The 18730-nt window shown below is 44.4% G+C and overlaps 1 protein-coding gene across 1 annotated transcript; it reads right to left on the reverse strand.

Annotated features, from left to right (window-relative positions):
- Nucleotides 1-2914: 2914 nt before the first annotated feature.
- On the reverse strand, nucleotides 2915-4233 carry B3GALT9 (beta-1,3-galactosyltransferase 9). Its single transcript, XM_073597964.1, has one exon. It carries the CDS (start codon nucleotides 4157-4159, stop codon nucleotides 2915-2917), a length of 1245 nt encoding a protein of 414 aa, XP_073454065.1. The 5' UTR covers nucleotides 4160-4233.
- Between the last annotated feature and the right edge of the window lie 14497 nt (nucleotides 4234-18730).

Genomic DNA, 18730 nt, shown 5'->3' on the forward strand with positions numbered 1-18730 from the left:
AGGGTGCCTAAGGAGTGAATTGCACAGGGGTCATGTGCATCTTTGGCTCCGTTTCAGGTCCTAATTCAGGCAAAAATTCAGGCCTGATTTTTCCCTGAAACAGAGAACAGGGACGCACCGGACCCCTGCTGGCAGCCACATCCGTTTTAAGTGTGAACCCAGCCTAAGACAACAAAACCCAAAGCAGCTGTTCAAACTTGTAACCATACTGCATTTAAACTCTCAAAAAAATATATTAATACTATGAGACAGCTGCACTCACTATCAGTGGGGGATGGTGCTCAATTCAATTCCCCCCCGTGCGTGCAGGAGATGGACGGGAAGGCGGCGATCAGATTGGAAGGTGGTGATCAGTCCAGCCTTACCTTAGGAGGCTGCTCCTCGCTCCAGGCTCCCGGCCGAACACGAAGTGGGTCCTGAGACCAGTATGGACCTAGAGTCCAAGACTCCCTGGCCAGTCGGGTCTCAGGGCCCTCTTTTCCTGATTGGCCGGGAGAAGAAGCAGGAAGACATTAGCAAATATTAATTTGTTAATGTCACACAACTGGGTGGGCTCAGGGTGCAGTGCTCTGTGCCCCAATCCCACCCTTTTTTGGAAGCCAATTAGAGCCCCAGGCTCTAATCATGTGCTTCAAAAAAGAAAGAAACCCATTAAAATCCATGCGTTCGGTGCCCTGCATGTAGATTAGGGGCCGAGCACATGGATAGGAGGGCGGCGTCCCTAATGTGTTGCCCTGTCTTTTTAAATTCTAAATTCAACAAAGAAAGAAAAAGGAATTGGGGCAAAATTACCCCAGGGACTTTCAAGGTGCTTGAAATTAGAGGTTTTGTAAAGATAAGAAAAAATGTATGCAACGTCTAACTACATAAAACAATCTTTTATTAATTCAATTTTAATACATAATATCAAAAGGTTAAAAAAAACCCTCTAATTTCAAGCACCTTGAAAGTCCCTGGGGTAATTTTGCCCCAATTCCTTCTTCTTTGTTTATTCTATATATGGGATGCGGTGCGAAGGTTTAACTTTCCCTGCCCTCTTCATATAAAGATCTAAATTCAACAGATAAATTCAAAATCCCAGATATGGTGTAAAAATGTATCTACTATATCCAACACGTAGTAATATCCATGGATGAATTTGTGAACTTCGCTATCAATGATTTACGTTTACAGTGCTATATGTGTTTTAACGCACCATTGCAGGATATACATCGCTTTTGTGTGACCCCCAACTAGTGTCACTAGGAAGGCACACACTGACACTTCAGAACTCGCATAGGGGTTGAGGGTGTTATCTCTCCTCGTTTATGACATTCGATGAATATTATACATATGTTATCACTGATTACCGGTAGATACGGGAAGAAATCGGTGAATTATCACTGCAAATACGTAGGGATTTTTCATACTACCAGTTAAGTGGTTTGTCACTGGGTAATGCACGCTAAGTTAGTAAATGCATCTAATTGCCTGCCACTTCTGTCCCAGAGTGGCCTTGGACAAGAGCATTTTGAATATGATGTTTCTGGCAAGCCCCTTCGTTAATAGAGAAATTCAGGAATTGAAAAAACAAATATATGTATTCGCCAAGGTGCATGCAGCATTGAACCAATGCTGTATCTGTCCCCTGCCGCCTCTAAGACCGAGAACTGTGCTGTCACAGACCGCTGATCACTCAGGCCAGGTTCACATATGTGTGGCTGTGTTTCCAGCATGGGTCTGGTACGTTTCTGCTCACCGGTTCAGGTGCAATTCAGATCCAAAATTTTGCTGGAATTCGCACTTGAACCAGACTCAAAAACCCAACAGCAGAGGAACAAAGCAGAAGACAGAAATTACACTTATGCCCTGTACACATGATAGGATTTTCCGATGGAAAAATGTGTGATAGGACCTTGTTGTCGGAAATTCCGACCGTGTGTAGGCTCCATCACACATTTTCCATAGGAATTTCTGACACACAAAGTTTGAGAGCAGGCTATAAAATTTTCAGAAACAAAATCTGTTGTCGGAAATTCCGATCGTGTGTACACAAATCCGACGCACAAAGTGCCACGCATGCTCAGAATAAATTAAGAAACTACTGCCCCATTTATAGTCCCGACCTATGTGTTTTTTTACGTCACCACATTCAAAACGATCAGATTTTCCGACAACTTTGTGTGACCGTGTGTATGCAAGACAAGTTCGAGCCAACATCCGTCGGAAAAAATCCATGGATTTTGTTGTCGGAATGTCCGATCAATGTCCGACCGTGTGTACAGGGCATAAGTGTTCTGAATTGAGACAAGTACACACTATACAACCACCTTAAGAAAAAAAACTGAACTAGCATTGGGCTTGAATTGGGTCAGTTTTACACTTACCTATAATACATGACTGTAGTCAGTCAGAGGATCCTGGTGATACTGTATATAGTCTGCATTAGTTGTAAGTCCTTTTTGAAAAATAGGAAAAACTGGGAATTTTTTAGGTAAATTTTGTATTTCAATGCCCCTTACAACTTTTCGAAAACGGTTTCTGAAAACGGGTAGAAGATGGCTGTTTCTTTTGTGGTATAACTGACTAGACATTTTCCCTTCTTATTTTTGTGATTGCCTTGTTCAGTTGCATAATTGCAACAATAGCCGATCACAAAAAGGCAAGGAGACAATGACAGATGTTTGCACCTTCAAAAATGTAGTTTATAAAATATTTTACTTTTTTTTATTTACAACCTCTCAATCTTAAGACATGCTTTATTATGTACACCAATTTACAACATGAAAACTTTTTATTGCTGTGCGATAGTATGAACAATTAAGGAGCACAATTTACACAAATCTTGTATTGATGGGTCTGTATCTTGTTTGCTTTCCTTCATTGATTCTGGCTAACCATCCAGAAGACAGTACCCATTTTAGTTGAAAGTGGTCTAAAAAGACCACCCCCCATTGCCTTTTTTACCCATTCTGAAATATTTAAACTGATCCAGGTAGGACCAGACTTTACAAGACACCAGTCCATAGTAGGTTTCCAGCTTTGAGCATTCATTGCTGTCATTAAGATCCTTCCAAACTGTGGACAGTTCCACGTCATCAAGGTTTGAAGATGAAAAGATCACCTGATAACAACAGCGGTTATACTGAATATGCTTGGTTCCGGAGAATCTAGAAATCTGGATGGGGGCCACGCCAGCCCACTGGGCACAAATACCGATAAACACCTCAGATGGGAGCAAAGGGCTGACCTTTCCAGAGACCAAATACATCTTTCTCAGCACATCTTGAGAGATTGCCATGGCAGAACCACTGCAGTAGTCAGGGTAGTAGGTTTGTGAGTAGGCCGCAACAGGGATAAAATTGGGGCTTTGGGGGTCTCTGTCAGGCACACAGTGATGGATTACCCTTCCAAGGTATATATCATCCATACGGGACCCCAGGCTGAGAAGGTATCCAGCTAGACTTCGAACATTGACAAACGTTTGTTGGTCTGCTTTTAGGACAAATTTAGCGTTGGGGCAAAATGTCACAATCCATTCCATCATCATGATGGTTTTAGATGTCTCCTTTAGATAGGTTTCTAGGAAACCTCCCTGAACAATGTCCTGATGGACCTGAGATTCATTGAAGACATCTGATTGAACAATTTCTGAATCTGCCCTGCCCAACATGAATACTCTTGTTACAACGTGGCCTTGTACAAAAGTTGTGTTGGCCCAGGTGTTTCTAATTCTTTCTCGTCTGGTTTTATTTTCAGGGCTACTAAAGATGACCAAGAGCAAGAACACATCTTGTTGGGAGCACACTTCTGATCCACTGACCAAGTATGATCGAGAGATATTGCCTTTCAAGAGATGCATGTCCAGCATACGTGCCCGTTCTCTGATCTCCGTAAACTTCCCATCGCTGTAGGAGAAGGGAAGAGCCTGTAGAAAATATTCTTCCATGAAGTCAGCTCCAAAGAGCAAGGCATGAAAGAGTGCAATATTAAAAAGGATGAAGCACCACTGATGTGTCCGCAATCTGCACAGTGCCACCTGCATGAGAAAGGTAAGATTGTTACTCTGATGAGACTTTTTTTTTTTTATGTTGCTGTGTTTTCTTTCATATAAAATAATTTTTTGTACAAATAAAACAATAGCACAGAGTGCACCTATGATACTGATGTGACAAATCATGTAGGGTTTATTATAAATAGAGCAGAATACATTCACTTGCAGATTGTTTCTAAGCCCATGTTCACGTTGGGCCGTTTTGACATGTCAAATCGCCGCCTATTGCCTGCAATGACACTATTCGAATTGGTGCTATGCCGACTTTGCGGCACTGCACCGATTCCCAAAAGCAGTTCCTACTTTTGGCGACTTTGGGGAGATTTGAATAGAATCTGTGCATGAACACGCACAGATGTCTGTCAAATCGCCCCCGAAGTCGGACTGAAATGCCGGTTTGAAATTGTGCGAGTTCAGCTGAACTCGCGTGATTTCAAACCAGCCCTCAGTATGAACATGGGCTAACTTAGATTTTCTACAACATGGCTTGAACAGCACCTTTTTTCTACTTAAAGCGGAACTTTACCCAAAAGGGTAAGTTCTGCTTGTTTGCATCCTCGCCCCTCCACTGCCACATTTGGCACTTTTTTGGGGGGGACCTGGTTTTGATAGGTACCCGCTCCCACTTCCAGTCAGATCTGTGCGGAGGTTGGTCCCACCCTCTTTCCCTCCACAGCTTTCTGGGACACATCACAGGTCCCAGAAGACTGCAGGACTGATTACAAAGCACAGCGTCACTCACGCAGTAGGTAACAGGCTGTTAAGCTGGAAGGCTTCACTGCCAGTTTCCCTTACCTAAGATGCTGGCTCCTGCACCCAAAGCCGATTGAAGAAATGGCATCGATGTGGACATCGCTGGATCCCTGGCAAGGTAAGTGTCCTTATATTAAAAGTCAGCAATTACAGTATTTTTTAGCTGCTGACTTTTTAATTTATTTTTCTTGGGAGATGGGAGCTCCTCTTTAACCTCTTAGCGACCACCCACCGTAGATTTACTGTGGCAGGGCAGCTGCTCTGCGCCAGATCACGTACTTGGTACGTGAACTAACACTTCTCGGTCTGGGGTGCGTGCGCCACCCACGACCCGCTCCCGCTGTGATTGGACACAGTGGGAGCCAATGAACGGGTCCAGCAGGCGCGATGTCTGCCGGGACCCGCTGAGCGTTCAGGGGAACGGCGGTCTGCCTATGTAAACAAGGCAGGTCACCGTTCTGTGGAGGAGAATGTGCTGATCCTGTTTTCCTGCTAAGCATCCCCCCAGTCAAAGCCCCCCCCACAGTTAGAAAGCACTCACAGGGAACACATTTAACTCTTTGATCACCCCTGATGTTAACCTCTTCCCTGCCAGTGTCATTAGACATTAACACTGCATATTTTTTTTAGCGCTGTATTAGCGTCACTGGCCCCCAAAAAGTGTGAGTTCGGTGTCCAATTTGTCTGCCACAATATTGCAGTGCCGCTATAAGCCGCTGATCGCCGCCATTACTAGTAATAAATAAAAATATACCATAGTTTGTAGATGCTTGTAACTTGTGTAAACCAATCAATATACATGTATTGGGATTTTTTTTTACCAAGAAGATGTAGCCGAATACATATTGGCCTAAATTGATGAAGAAATTAGAGTTTTTACATTTCTTTTTTATTGGGTGTGTTTTATAGCAGAACGTAAAAAATATATTTTTTTCTGTCGGTCTCTTTTTGTATATAGCGCAAAAAATAAAAACGGCAGAGGTGATCAAATACCACCAAAAGAAAGCTCTATAATTTTTTTTGGGTACAGCATTGCACGCCCGCACAATTGTCATTTAAAGTAACGCAGTGCTGTTTCGCAAAAAATGGCCTGGTCATGAAGGGGGGTAAACCTTCTGGAGCTGAAGTGGTTAAATCAATGTGCTGCGTATAGGTGTGCACTGTGTCTACTATGCTTCAGTCTGTGAACATGAAGCCGCTCAGCACAGAGCACTTCCCATTTATTCACTGCCCCATGCAGCTGAGGCTGCAGAGAGAGGCATGTGTGTTTGAACTTTGGGGTGCACACCCTAACGCAATAGGCTGCACACACCTATGGTGCTGGGGAACCCTGCTTGTGTGTGTATGACGCTACCTACAGATAGCTGTATGGCCTACGTATGAGTGAAGAAAGTTAAAGTGGAAGTCCAGGCAAAATCTAAAATCCCTGCATCTATAGACACCAGGGATCTAACACTAACCTCTCTATCCCTGTAAAGAAAAGATGAGTATACAGTAAAACCTTGGTTTGAGAGTAACTTGGTTTGAGAGCGTTTTGCAAGACAAGCTTAATAAATTTTGCCTTGATATACAAGCAATGTCTTGATATAAGAGTAGCGTCATGTCACAACTGAGTATAAAAAAGAAGAGAGGAGCCTCTCAGTGTAGCAATATGGTTACATTTAATGAAGGTACAACATTTAGCAACTTATTGCTACACTTAGAGGTGCCTCTCTTCTCTTTTATACCATGTAAAAAAATGCTTTGATATACAAGTGCTTTGGATTACAAGCATGTTTCTGGAACAAATTATGCTCGCAAACCAAGGTTTTACTGTACATGCCTTTTGGAAGCCAATCTGACCTGCTCCCACCCGATCTCCAGCGCCGAAAGCTCTGCAGAGGACACACTGTGAAATGAATGGAAAGGGACGTCACCCATAGAATTACTATGGGGCTTCTGTTGTCCTCCGTCTCCCCTGCACCCGCCTACACAGAAAAGCCACGACTGACAGCTCAGCGTGGGATCTGGTCGAAGCGGGTCAGATTGGCTTCCAAAAAAAGGTATGCAGGAATAGAGAGGTTAGTGTAAGATCCGTGGTGTCTATAGATGCAGGGATTTTAGATTTTGCATGGACTTTCACTTTAAATCAATTTCCTAATGACATGGCATCTATCAGGTGTACATCTGTTTTGACCCAAGGAGAAATACTCCAATGTGGATGAAGGCATAGGCTGATTAACAGATTTTACATGAGTGGAACCTGTGCTTGTTGAAGGTTTTAGCTGTTTCAAAACCATCTTAAGACTTGGCATGGTTGTCGTAAAGTATGTGCAAAGCTTCTCTGTATGGTAAAGGACCTCCATTTACATGGCATGGTATTGTGGAACTTCATGAACCTGCCACATGTGTAACAATCTAATAATAATAATAATAACTGATCAAACTGATAACAGCTCACAACAGATAGTTGTCACATCCATAGACGTTTGTATAATAAAACAGTATAGACTGCGACTGGCTCAGTACTGTGTAACATTGTCCCGGAGAGCGCTGACTGTGATCACAAGCTGTGGTATTACTATAGAACACTGTTGCCCAACATATGGTCTGCCAGCTCAGTATATGCATCCTATCGTTTCCTGGGCAGGGTCTGCTACCTGTTAGACCCCTGTGAGTGCTTTGCATTGCAGCAGTAGGATGCTGGAACACACTCTGTTCCATCAGCAAGCACTAAAACAAAAATGCTACTGTCATCTAGTGATCTCCACCTAACTGTACATGTATAGTTCTGGCTGAATGAGGGACAGATGGCTAAATAATACTACCCTTGACCACTAATGAGAAGGGAGTTACATAATACTTTTTTTGACCACCAATATGGGTGATTAAAAAGCACTGCCGGTAATCGCCAGTGTGGAGGTGGTTAGCAGTACTGCTACCTTCACCAATGCTGATAGTTGTTATTGCATTCATGGACATCAACACTGGGTGGCTATTATTGTGGCCACTCAGACCAATGCTGGCAGTTACTATTGCAGCCAGTGACCTCAATTCTGGGGGCCATTGCGGTCATTCTCACCAATGATGGGGCTTATTTTACTTCCACTTCTTCTTCCGTGTGCATTTTAGGTACACTGCAAAAAATGCAGCAAAATCAAAGTTTTGGCTATTAAGGTGTGCTACATTCATTTTCAATGGGCTGCCTAACTCAATGCAATGCACCACAACGCATGAAGACATGCTGCAATTTTGCAGCCCTCTATTATTTTCAAGTTGACCACCACTTCTACAGACAGCCCGCTCTGTACTATAAGAATTAATATGCTTTCGTTTAATCTGGATGCATGAAGGCCACCAAGTGCATTTGTAATGTCTACTACTTTAAATGTGCAAAAGAGGAGAAACTGTTCTTAAGTAGCTCTGGTGGTATCTATTTTTAATATATGGTTTGGAAATGCAGCTGAAACAATGGAAACATTCCCACTATAGCAGGAGAATTGAGACTCTAAAGCCTCGTACACACGGTACGATTGTTGGCCAACCGAGCGTCTGATTTTTGTCAAAAGGGCGTGTACCAGGATCTTGTCTTGCATACTAACGGTACACAATTATGCAACAAACACGAACGTAGTGACGTACTACGAGGAATTTCAGCTCTTGAGCGCCACCCTTTGGGCCCCTTATGCAAATTTTGTGTTTGGTGAGCATTGATTCCGAGCATGCATGTTTGTACTTTCGACTTTTGTGTGACGGATTTGTGTATTGACCATATGAAAATCTGACGTCAAACCGTTGTCTGCCGAAAATTTACTAGCCTGTCATCCAACATTTGTTGGTGGAAAATTGGGCAACAGTTGTCAAAAGGAGCGTACAGTCTGTCAATGGACAATCCCCTGCCAACAATCGTACCGTGTGTATAAGGCTTTAGGTGTTTGGTAACTATTAGTCTATTACCAGTGGGGGTCTCGTAAAGGAGACTCGGCTCACTTGATTTCACCTATAGCTCATTTATCACTTCTGGATTTATCAACTGCTTGAAAGTGACCTAAATGTAAAAAATAGAGCCTAGTATCCTCACATTTCTCCAAGTCTTGCCAATCATTTGTATTCTTACAGATATTGCCTCATCTATGTTTACAGACCGTTAATAGAAGTCATCTTTATCAAGGTTTTAGTCATACAAATCATCTGACAACAGCCAATTCAGAATTGTGACTGTCTAGTAGTTGCATAATGCATAACATCAGTAGCCATCAAGTGAATAATTTCCAGTAGGACAAAAAAAAATGCTCCGGTGACTTACCTGCATGATTGCTGCAATCTGCACCGATGATCTTCCTGTGTTGATGATCTTTCATTTATTAGATTTCAGCATTGGTGAGCAATGCTCTCACCTGAATATTGTACAGTGTCGCCTGTTATTCCTGCCACTGTATGTTATGTAGAATACGATCTGTCTCTACTGCACGACTGTAACCACACACCAGCCAGGTATCAGGTAACCCGAGATCAGAGGATGGATGGGGAACTCCTGACTAATGTGCAAGTAAATTGTGGGGGAGATAGATGGCCATTTCTCCACAATAAGGAATGTCACAGAGACTGGAGTGCCTGATCATATAAATGTTCAATAATTAAAAATGTCCCCTGCAAATATCAGTATCTGAATTTATTTTGCAGTGTGGGTGCCACTATCCTGAATAATTATCTTAGGAATATAAGGGATACAGTCAGGAGTGTAGTACCAGAACAATAGTATTTTATAAGCATTTTCTTTATAGATCTTACACATAGAGCTTTTATAGGCTTGTGACCAAAGCATCTGCCAAGTTTCTATGGAGAGTTTTTGGGCCAGTAATGCTTCCCATTTCAGCATGCAAGGATGTTTAGGGAATGCTTCTTCCGTAATGGTAGCGATTGCTTGCAAAAGTTTTAGGCAGGTGTGAAGAAATGCTGTAAAGTAAGAATGCTTATATATATATACCGGTATATATATATATAATAATTTTTTATGGATTTACAAAATGCAAAGTTAGTGAATAGAAGAAAAATCTAAATCAAATCAATATTTGGTGTGATTACCCTTTGGCTTCAAACCAGCATCACTTCTAGGTACACTTGCACACAGTTTTTGGAACTTGGCAGGTAGGTTGTCCCAAACATCTTTGAGAGCTAACCACAGATCTTCTGTGGATATAGGCTGCCTCAAATCATTCTGTCTTTCCATGTAATACCAGGCAGATTCGATGTTGAAATCAGGGCTCTGTAGGGCCCAAACCATCACTTGCAGGACTCTTCTTTACACTGAAGATAGTTCTTAAAGTAATTGTAAAGTCTCGCGTTTAAAAAAAACAAAAAACAAACGCGTTATACTTACCTCCTCTGTGCAGTTGGTTTTGCTCAAAGCAGCCCGGATCCTCCTCTTCTCTGGGCCCTCTTCCCTGCTCCTGGCTCCTCCCTCCTATCGAGTGCCCCCACAGTCAGCAGCTTCCTTTGGGGGCACTGGAGCAGAGGCACAGCTCCGTGTGTCCATTCAGATACGAAGCCCCGGCCCCATCCCTCTCTCCCCTGATTGGCTGACTTTAATTGACAGCCACGGGAGCTAATGGTGCCGCTGTGTCTCAGCCAATCAGGAGTGTCCCAGACAGCTTAGACAATCATGGACATCGCTAGAGAGAGATGGGGATCAGGTAAGTAATTAGGGGTGTGCTGGGGTGGCTGATACACGCAAAAGGTTTTTTATCTTAATGCATAGAATGTGGAAATAAGGTTAAGCTACTCAAACCATAGGAACTGGGGTGCAGAAATATGTCAGCAGGTGCTCTGGACTGATGAGTCAAAATTTGAAATATTTGTCTATGTGAGGAGGCCACTGAAGGGCTGGAGAGTGGTACAATAATGAGTGTCTGCAAGCAACAGTGAAGCATGGTGGAGGTTCCATGCAAGTTTGGGGCTGCATTTCTCAAAATGGAGTTGAAGATTTGGTCAGGATCAATGGTGTCCTCAATGCTGAGAAATATTGGCAGATACTTCTCTATCATCCCATACCATCAGGGAGGCAGGTGATTGGCACCAAATTTATTCTGCAGCAGGACAGCAACCCATAACATACAGCCAATGTGATTAAGAACTATCTTCAGCGTAAAGAAGACCAAGGTCTGATGGTTTGGCCACAAAGCGCTCGATCTCGTCGAGTCTGTCTGGGATTACATGAAGAGACCGAAGGATTTGAGGCAGCCTACATCCACAAAAGATCTGTGGTTGGTTCTCCAAGATGTTTGGAACAACTTACCTACCAGGTTCCTTTGAAAGCTGTGTGCAAGTGTAGCTAGAATTGATGCTGTTTTGAAGGCAAAGGGTGGTCACACCAAATATTAATTTCATTTGATTTGGATTTCTCTTCTGTTCATTTACTTTCTATTTTGTTATCTAATAAAAAATAAAATATTAACACTTCTATTTCTGAAAGCATTCTTAATATACAGCACTTTTTAACACCTGCCTAAAACGTGCTCACGGTACAGAGGTAGACACAGAAGGTGGAGAGTTGGCAGAAAGTAAGTTTGCATGTTAATAGTCTGCTGGCCTTGCTTGCTGCAGCTTAGCATTGCATGCTATATATTTTTTAAAGCTCTCGTGTATTGCTTTCAATTTTCCTACATTGAACCTTGTCTTCCATTTAGCTACCTACCCTTGTATTTTAACTAGGTCTTCTTGTAAAGTTACTATAGCCTGTTGTGAATGGAATTGTACTGCTTAGTTTTGTATTGTCCACAAACATTGATATTGAACTATTTATTCCAACCTCTAAATTGTTTATAAACAGAATTGATCACAGGACAGAGCCCACCCACTTACAACTCCAAATCATTAAAAAAAAAAAAAAAACATTAATCACCAGCTCCTGGGCCTGCTCCTGTAACCAGTTTTCTATCCATGTACATGTCATGTCATCAATATCAAAAGACCTTAATTTGTAAATTAATCTTATGTGGGGTACTGTATCAAATACCTTAGCCAAATGTAGATACACTACATCCCCAGGACTTCATCTATCCAAATTTCAGCTCACCTCTTCATCAAATGTTAAAAGGTTGATCTGGCTAGAATGGTGTTGGTTACTAATAATATTTTAATCAGCAAATTCTTAGATCTGGTCTCATCATTCCTTCCAATAGTTTACATACTATTGATGTTAGGCTGACTGGTCTATAATTCCCAGGTACGTATCCTGGCCATTTTTTGAATATTGGCACCACGTTTGCTTTTCACCAATCCGCTAGTACCGTGATAGTCAGTAAGTTGTCATTAGAAATAATGGTCTGGCTATGACATGGCTAGGGTTCTTTGAGGTGTAAGCTATCTGGTCCTGGTGATTTATTCACAATAAAGTGATTGTAAAGACTTTTTTGTGCTGTGGGGGTATCATGCAGATTTGCTCCCAAGCTGGGCTGTGTATGTCCATAGATGCACACGGTGTAGCTCGGACATGCCCCCTACTTCCTCCTCACAGGATTTGACTGACAGAAGCAGGAGAACATGGCTTTTGCTGCCCTGAGTTTCCTGTGCAAATAGGAAGAGAGAGCAGCAGTGCTGCAAATGGGACACCGCTGGATTGGTGGAGGAGTCAGGTAAGTGTTTACGGACAGGAGGTGGGTGAAACAGGCAGTGGAGCTCTTTTTACCTTAACCACTTGCCGACCAGCATTATACTGTGGCAGGTTGGCACGGCTGCGCAAACCACCGTAGGTGTACGTCGCCCGCTTTAGGAGCTATAGGGGGTGGGGCGTGGCCAGTGGTGACCCGCAATCTCTCCTCAGAGAGCCAGAACGGGGGTCTGTCAATGTAAAGAGACAGATCCCAGTTCTGTCAAGGAAGTAGAGAGAGATCTGCTGTTCCTAGTGATCAGGAACAGCAATCACTCCCTACTCCCTATCAGTCCACTCCCCTCACAGTTATAAACACCTTCCTAGGGAACACTTAACCCCTTGATCGCCCCCTAGTGTTAACCCCTTCCCTGTCAGTGACATACAGTAATCAGTGGCTGTTTTATCTCTGATTGCTGTATAAGTGTCAATGGTCTCAAAAAAGTGTCAAAAGTGTCCGATCTGTCCGCAGCAATGTCGCCACCCCGCTAAAAATCACTGATCACTGCCATTACTAGTAAAAAAAAAAAAAAATTATAAAAATGCCATTAAAAATATCCCCTGTTTTGTAGACACTAAAACTTTTACGCAAACCAATTAATATACGTTTCTTGCGTTTTTTTTTATTTTATTTAAAAATATGTAGAACAATACATGTTGGCCTAAACTGATGATGAAATTTAACATTTTTTTTCTTGGGATATTTAATATAGCAAAAAGTAAATAATGTTTTTTTTTTTTTCAAAATTATCCCTCTTTTTTTTGTTTATACCGCAAAAAAAAAGTACCACAGAGGTGTTCAAATACCACCAAAAGAAAGCTCTATTTGTGGGGAAAAAAAGGACATTGTGTACAACATCGCATGAACGTGCAATTGTCAGTTAAAGCGACGCAGTGCCGTATTGCAAAAAATGGCCTGGTCACGAAGTGGGTAAGTCCTTCTGGGGCTGAAGTGGTTATAAAATGGTATGCATTAAGGTAAAAAAAACTCTCAGACTTTAGAACCACTAGGTTTTCTATTTTCTTTTCTTTTTTTTAACACTGGTCTCTGTCAGCCACAAAGGTAAATTCAGTATAATGGTGTTAACCTTACTGTTAATATGCCGTTTACTTTAGTGTTTAGCCTCCCAAGTTTAACTTTTTTGTTCTTTTATATTTATATTTGTTGCTCAGTAGATGGCACTGACGAATGTTTTTGTTTAACCCCTTCCTGCTGACAGTACGCATATGTGGCCTCGCTGGACTGGGCTTTTTTTTTTCCCACGGGGCCACACATATGCATATTTGTCTTTAATGCCTTCTCCCTGTCACTTGGGACCAGGGTCTCACTGGGACCCCTGGGTCCCGTACAAACTATCAGGAACCAGAACTCCGGGTCACCTGATTGATGTGATAGCATCTATCACAGGGATCAGTCATAGTAAAGCCTGCCCCTGTGTTTTCTCTCTCTCTCTGAATTGGAGGGGAGGGATACAGCGAGAAAAATAAACAAACCTCTGTTTAACCACTTGCCGCCCACCCACCGTCAAATGACAAAGGGACGGTTCGGCTCTTGTTCCGGGTGGACGTCATATGATGGCGCACCTCAACGGCCGCTCCTGCGGGGGCGTGCAGCACGGCTGCGCCATGTTGCTAGGACATGGCACGACCCAGATCTCTCTAAAGAGCCACTGACCCAGCTCTTTAACCGTATGATCGGCTGTGTCCAATCACAGCTGGTCACATGTAAATACAGGAAGTGCCGGTAATTGTCTCTCATCGCTTCACACTGACGGAGTGTGCACAGGGGAGAACAGGGCATTTAATCAGGGTACTTATTAGTGCCCTGATTACAGTAAAGCTCCAAAAGTGCCACCAATCAATGCCCATGAGCAGAGCTGGACTGGGACAAAAATTTGGCCTTGGACTTCATCCAGACCACCCCACTTTAATTTTGAGTGTCCCCCATCGGCACCCCCTTACATCGGAATGTCCCCCATCGGCACCCCCTTACAAAGGAGTGTCCCCCATCGGGACCCCCTTACATCAGAGTGTCTGCCATCGGCACCCCCTTACATCGGAGTGTCCGCCATCGCCACCCCCTTACATCGGAGTGTCCGCCATCGCCACCCCCTTACATCGGAGTGTCCCCCATCGGCACCCCCTTACATCGGAGTGTCCCCCATCGGCACCCCCTTACATCGGAGTGTCCCCCAACGGCACCCCCTTACATCGGAGTGTCCCCCAACGGCACCCCCTTACATCGGAGTGTCCCCCAACGGCACCCCCTTACATCGGAGTGTCCCCCAACGGCACCCCCTTACATCGGAGTGTCCCCCAACGGCACCCCCTTACATCGGAGTGTCCCCCAACGGCACCCCCTTACATCGGAGTGTCCCCCAACGGCACCCCCTTACATCGGAGTGTCCCCCATCGGCACCCCCTTACATCGGAGTGTCCCCCATCGGCACCCCCTTACATCGGAGTGTCCCCCATCGGCACCCCCTTACATCGGAGTGTCCCCCATCGGCACCCCCTTACATCGGAGTGTCCCCCATCGGCACCCCCTTACATCGGAGTGTCCCCCATCGGCACCCCCTAACATCGGAGTGTCCCCCATCGGCACCCCCCTACATCGGAGTGTTGTGGGAAAAAAAAGCACATTGTGTCAGCAGCATAATCCTCAGCACCCCCTTACATCAAAGTGGTCCCCATCAGCACCCCCTGGAAAACTCCCGGTAGTCTCGATGGCCAGTACATACCTGCCCATGAGTGCCACCAATCGGTGCTCATGAGTGCCCATCAGTGACACAAATCTGTGCCCATTACTGGTGCCAGTCAGTGCTGCCTTTTAGTGTCGCCTATCCGTGCTGCCTATCAGTGCCCATGAGTGCGGCATAATAGTGCCTCCTCATCGGTGCCCATAAGTGCCACCTCATTAGTGCCCATCAGTGCAGCCTATCAGTGCTGCCTCCTCAGTGCACATCAGTGAAGGAGAAAAATTAATTATTCACAAAATTTACTAACAGAAACTAAGAAAAACTTATTTTCTTTTTCATACATCATGGGACACAGAGTTAGGCTAATATTCATTACCTACTGGGTTATAGGCCATTTCTAGGTGAATGGACACTGGTAGACAAAGTCTTAGACAGAAAGTGAGCCTCTATATAAACCCTCCCATACAGGAAGTACATCAGTTTTTTTTACCAGTATCTGCAAGGTGGATGGGCACGTTTGTTTGAGCTCTCTGAGCTCCAGGTCTCTACTGCCACAAACTGTTCTTAAATGAATCAAGGGATTGACCGATCGGATCCATCCGACACAGGCTCTATATGCTTAGATAAATGGTACCCGAGCCTCGCAAAGAAGACATTACAGGTTTTGCCTGTAATGCGACCTCCGGGCGCTGGACCCTGCAAAGTGGAGTCCTGGACATCACAGCACTAAGGCATTGCTGCAGGATGCTGTACAGGTCCAAGGGAGTGGACCCTAAACATGAAAAGGGTACCCAGTCCTTGAAGGTCCTCAAGTGACAGGAACCCGCCGTGATGGTTGAAGATTGGGCTCTTGGTTTCTAAGCTGCCCTGCGCCTGGACGTGTAAGTGAAACCCCCTTATTTACTTGTTGTGGGGTGTCCCAGTGATTGTAACAATCATTCAAGCTAGCTAGAGGCTGGACATCTGTGTGCGGTGGCCATATGGGGGAGTTTTGGGCTAGCTGTGGGTGTTTGCTAAGTGTACCTTTTTTTTTTGCTTGTGTCTGGCTGTTTTTTACCTGTATGATGGTGCACGACGGTGCTCCATTTCGCCTTGGTGCACGTGCTTTCGCAGGAGCGCTACTGTGCTCAGCAGTTTGTTTGACACCCATGTTCCTTCTAAGAGGTTTTCCCTTTTATATCCCATGGATGAAAAGTTCCTTCTCTTCCTTCTAAGAATTGAAACACTGTACCCAAATTAATTTTTTATCATTTTGTTCACACAAATAGAGCTTTATTTTGGTGGTATTTATTCACAAATCAATGTTTTATTTTTTGCGATATAAGCGGAAAAAAAGAGCGAAAATTTTGAAAATTTTTTTTTTCTACTTTCTGTTTTAAAAGAAATCCAATAAAATCGAATTTTGTCATAAATTCAAGACAATGTATTCTGCTACATGTCTTTGGTAAAAAAAAATCCTGTTAAGTGTATAATAATTGAGTTGTGTGATCACGGACATATGTACGCAGATGATCATGTACAGATGTGTGCAGATGATCATGGACAGATGTGCGCAGATGACAACGGACAGGTGTGTGCAGATGATCACGGACATATGTGTGCAGATCATCATTGCGACATATGATTTTAGTGTTACGTATGTGGGGGACAGGTGTTTTTACTGTGTGGGGACAGTGTTTTGCGGACACTGTGTGTGTTTACATGTGTGGGGACACTGTGCCGGTGATCAGTGTGTAAAAAGCTGTAAAAAACAGCTTATATTCAGTGATCACCGGCTGGCTGCAGCGATCTGCTCTCCTCTCCTCACTGACAACTTACGTGTAAGGAGAGGAGAGCCAATCATCATAACCAGCTCTCTGTTTACATCACATGACGGCTCTGATTGGACACAGCCATCATGTGATCAGGAGGGCCAATCACGGAGAGCTCCTGCCGATCGGAGATGCGCCTTGTCCGGGTGACACGAGCGCATCGGGATCGTGCCGCTGCAAGGGCACGCGCGTACGATCCCCCTCCTTCTGAAGGACGTTCCTGAACGTCCACTCAGAAGGAGGAAGCTCCCACCTGGCCGTATTTGTGCAGTGGCCGGGTGGGAGGTGGTTAAAAAGTGGAGCATGCCAGCCGTAGATGCAGCAGTCTCTTCCTTAACTTTTCCAGTGGATGATGCACAGGGCTTGAAAGACCCAGTTGACAAGAAACTAACGTCATTATTAAGGGCTTCCTTTTCTTTGGCCAGTTCAGCTATTCAGCCAGCTGTTGCAGCAATTGGTATCTGCCAGTCCGTAAAGGATCAGGTCAGACGGCCTGACGGGCCTATCCAGGAAGATGATCTTGCTGAAAATAATAAGACAAATATTCCTCGAGCGCTGTGTTTTGCTGTTGATTCCTTAAAAGATTCAATACAGCAGGTTTCACTTTTCTCTCTCTTGTCTGTACATATGCGCAGATTTTGTGGCTTAAGAACCGGCGAGCTACCCTAGAGGGGCTCACAGCTCAGGGGAAATGGTCAAGGACAGAACAGATCCTGCCCATCAATGTCGTGGAGTTACGGGCAGTACGTCTGGCCCTACAGTGGAGCTTCAGGACTGCCCTATCAGGTTTAAGTCCAACAATGTCACTGCAGTGGCCTATATAAACCACCAAGGCGGTACCAGGAGTCATTAATCTCTGAAGGAGGTGAACCACATACTAGCCTGGGCAGAGGGACATGTGCCGATTCTATCGGCAGTCCATATCCCGGAAGTAGAGAACTGGAAGGTTACCGCCAGCGGATCTGCCTGGGGGAATGGTCCCTACACCCAGGGGTGTTCCAGGAAATTTGCCAGCGTTGGGGATGGTCAGATGTCGACCTATTGGCATCCATGTTCAACAACAAGCTACAGCAGTTTGTGTCCCGAACAAGGGATCCTCTGGCAATCGGAGCAGATACTCTGGTAGTTCCATGGAGCCAGTACTCCCTGGTATGTGCTCCCCCCCCCGATCCCTCTCCTTCCACATTTGTTGTGCAGGATTCGGAGAGTGGGGGTTCCAGTCATTCTGGTGGCACCAACCTGGCCCAAAAGACCCTGGCTCCCGGAGATTGTGAGACTGACAATAGACGGGCCATGGATGCTTTCACATCGCCCCGATCTACTGTCTCAAGGTCCTATATTCCACCCAAATTTACAGTTTCTAAATTTGACGGCATGGCTATTGAAGGACCGTGGCATCTACCATAGTGAATGCTAGAAAAGCTGTCACTAGAAAGATCTATCATAAGGTCTGGAAGACTTTTATATTTCTTGGTGTGAAGCCAGAAAATGGCATCCTTGGATATACGTGATTGAGAGAATTCTCTCTTTTCTACAGTCAGCTGTGGAAATCAGATTGGCTTTGAGTACAATCAGAGGTCAGATTTTGGCCCTGTCAGTATTCTTCCAAAGGCCTTTAGCCTCCCATTCGGTGGTCCGAACCTTTATGCAGGGGGCAACTCGCTTGCTTCCCCCCATGAGCTCACCTATGTGTCCTTGGGAGTTGAACTTGGTGCTGTCTTTGTTACAGAAACAACCATTTGAGCCTATTAAGGAAATTCCATTAGACTTGCTGCCACGCAAGCTAGCCTTCCTGATGGCCATCACC

The sequence above is a fragment of the Aquarana catesbeiana genome, linkage group LG09 (genome assembly GCF_042186555.1).
Source record: "Aquarana catesbeiana isolate 2022-GZ linkage group LG09, ASM4218655v1, whole genome shotgun sequence".
NCBI classification, from domain to species: domain Eukaryota; kingdom Metazoa; phylum Chordata; class Amphibia; order Anura; family Ranidae; genus Aquarana; species Aquarana catesbeiana.

Excerpts from the sequence above, each read along its gene's own strand:
- B3GALT9 (XM_073597964.1), bottom strand. The coding sequence starts at position 4,159 with ATGATTTGTCACATCAGTATCATAGGTGCACTCTGTGCTATTGTTTTA.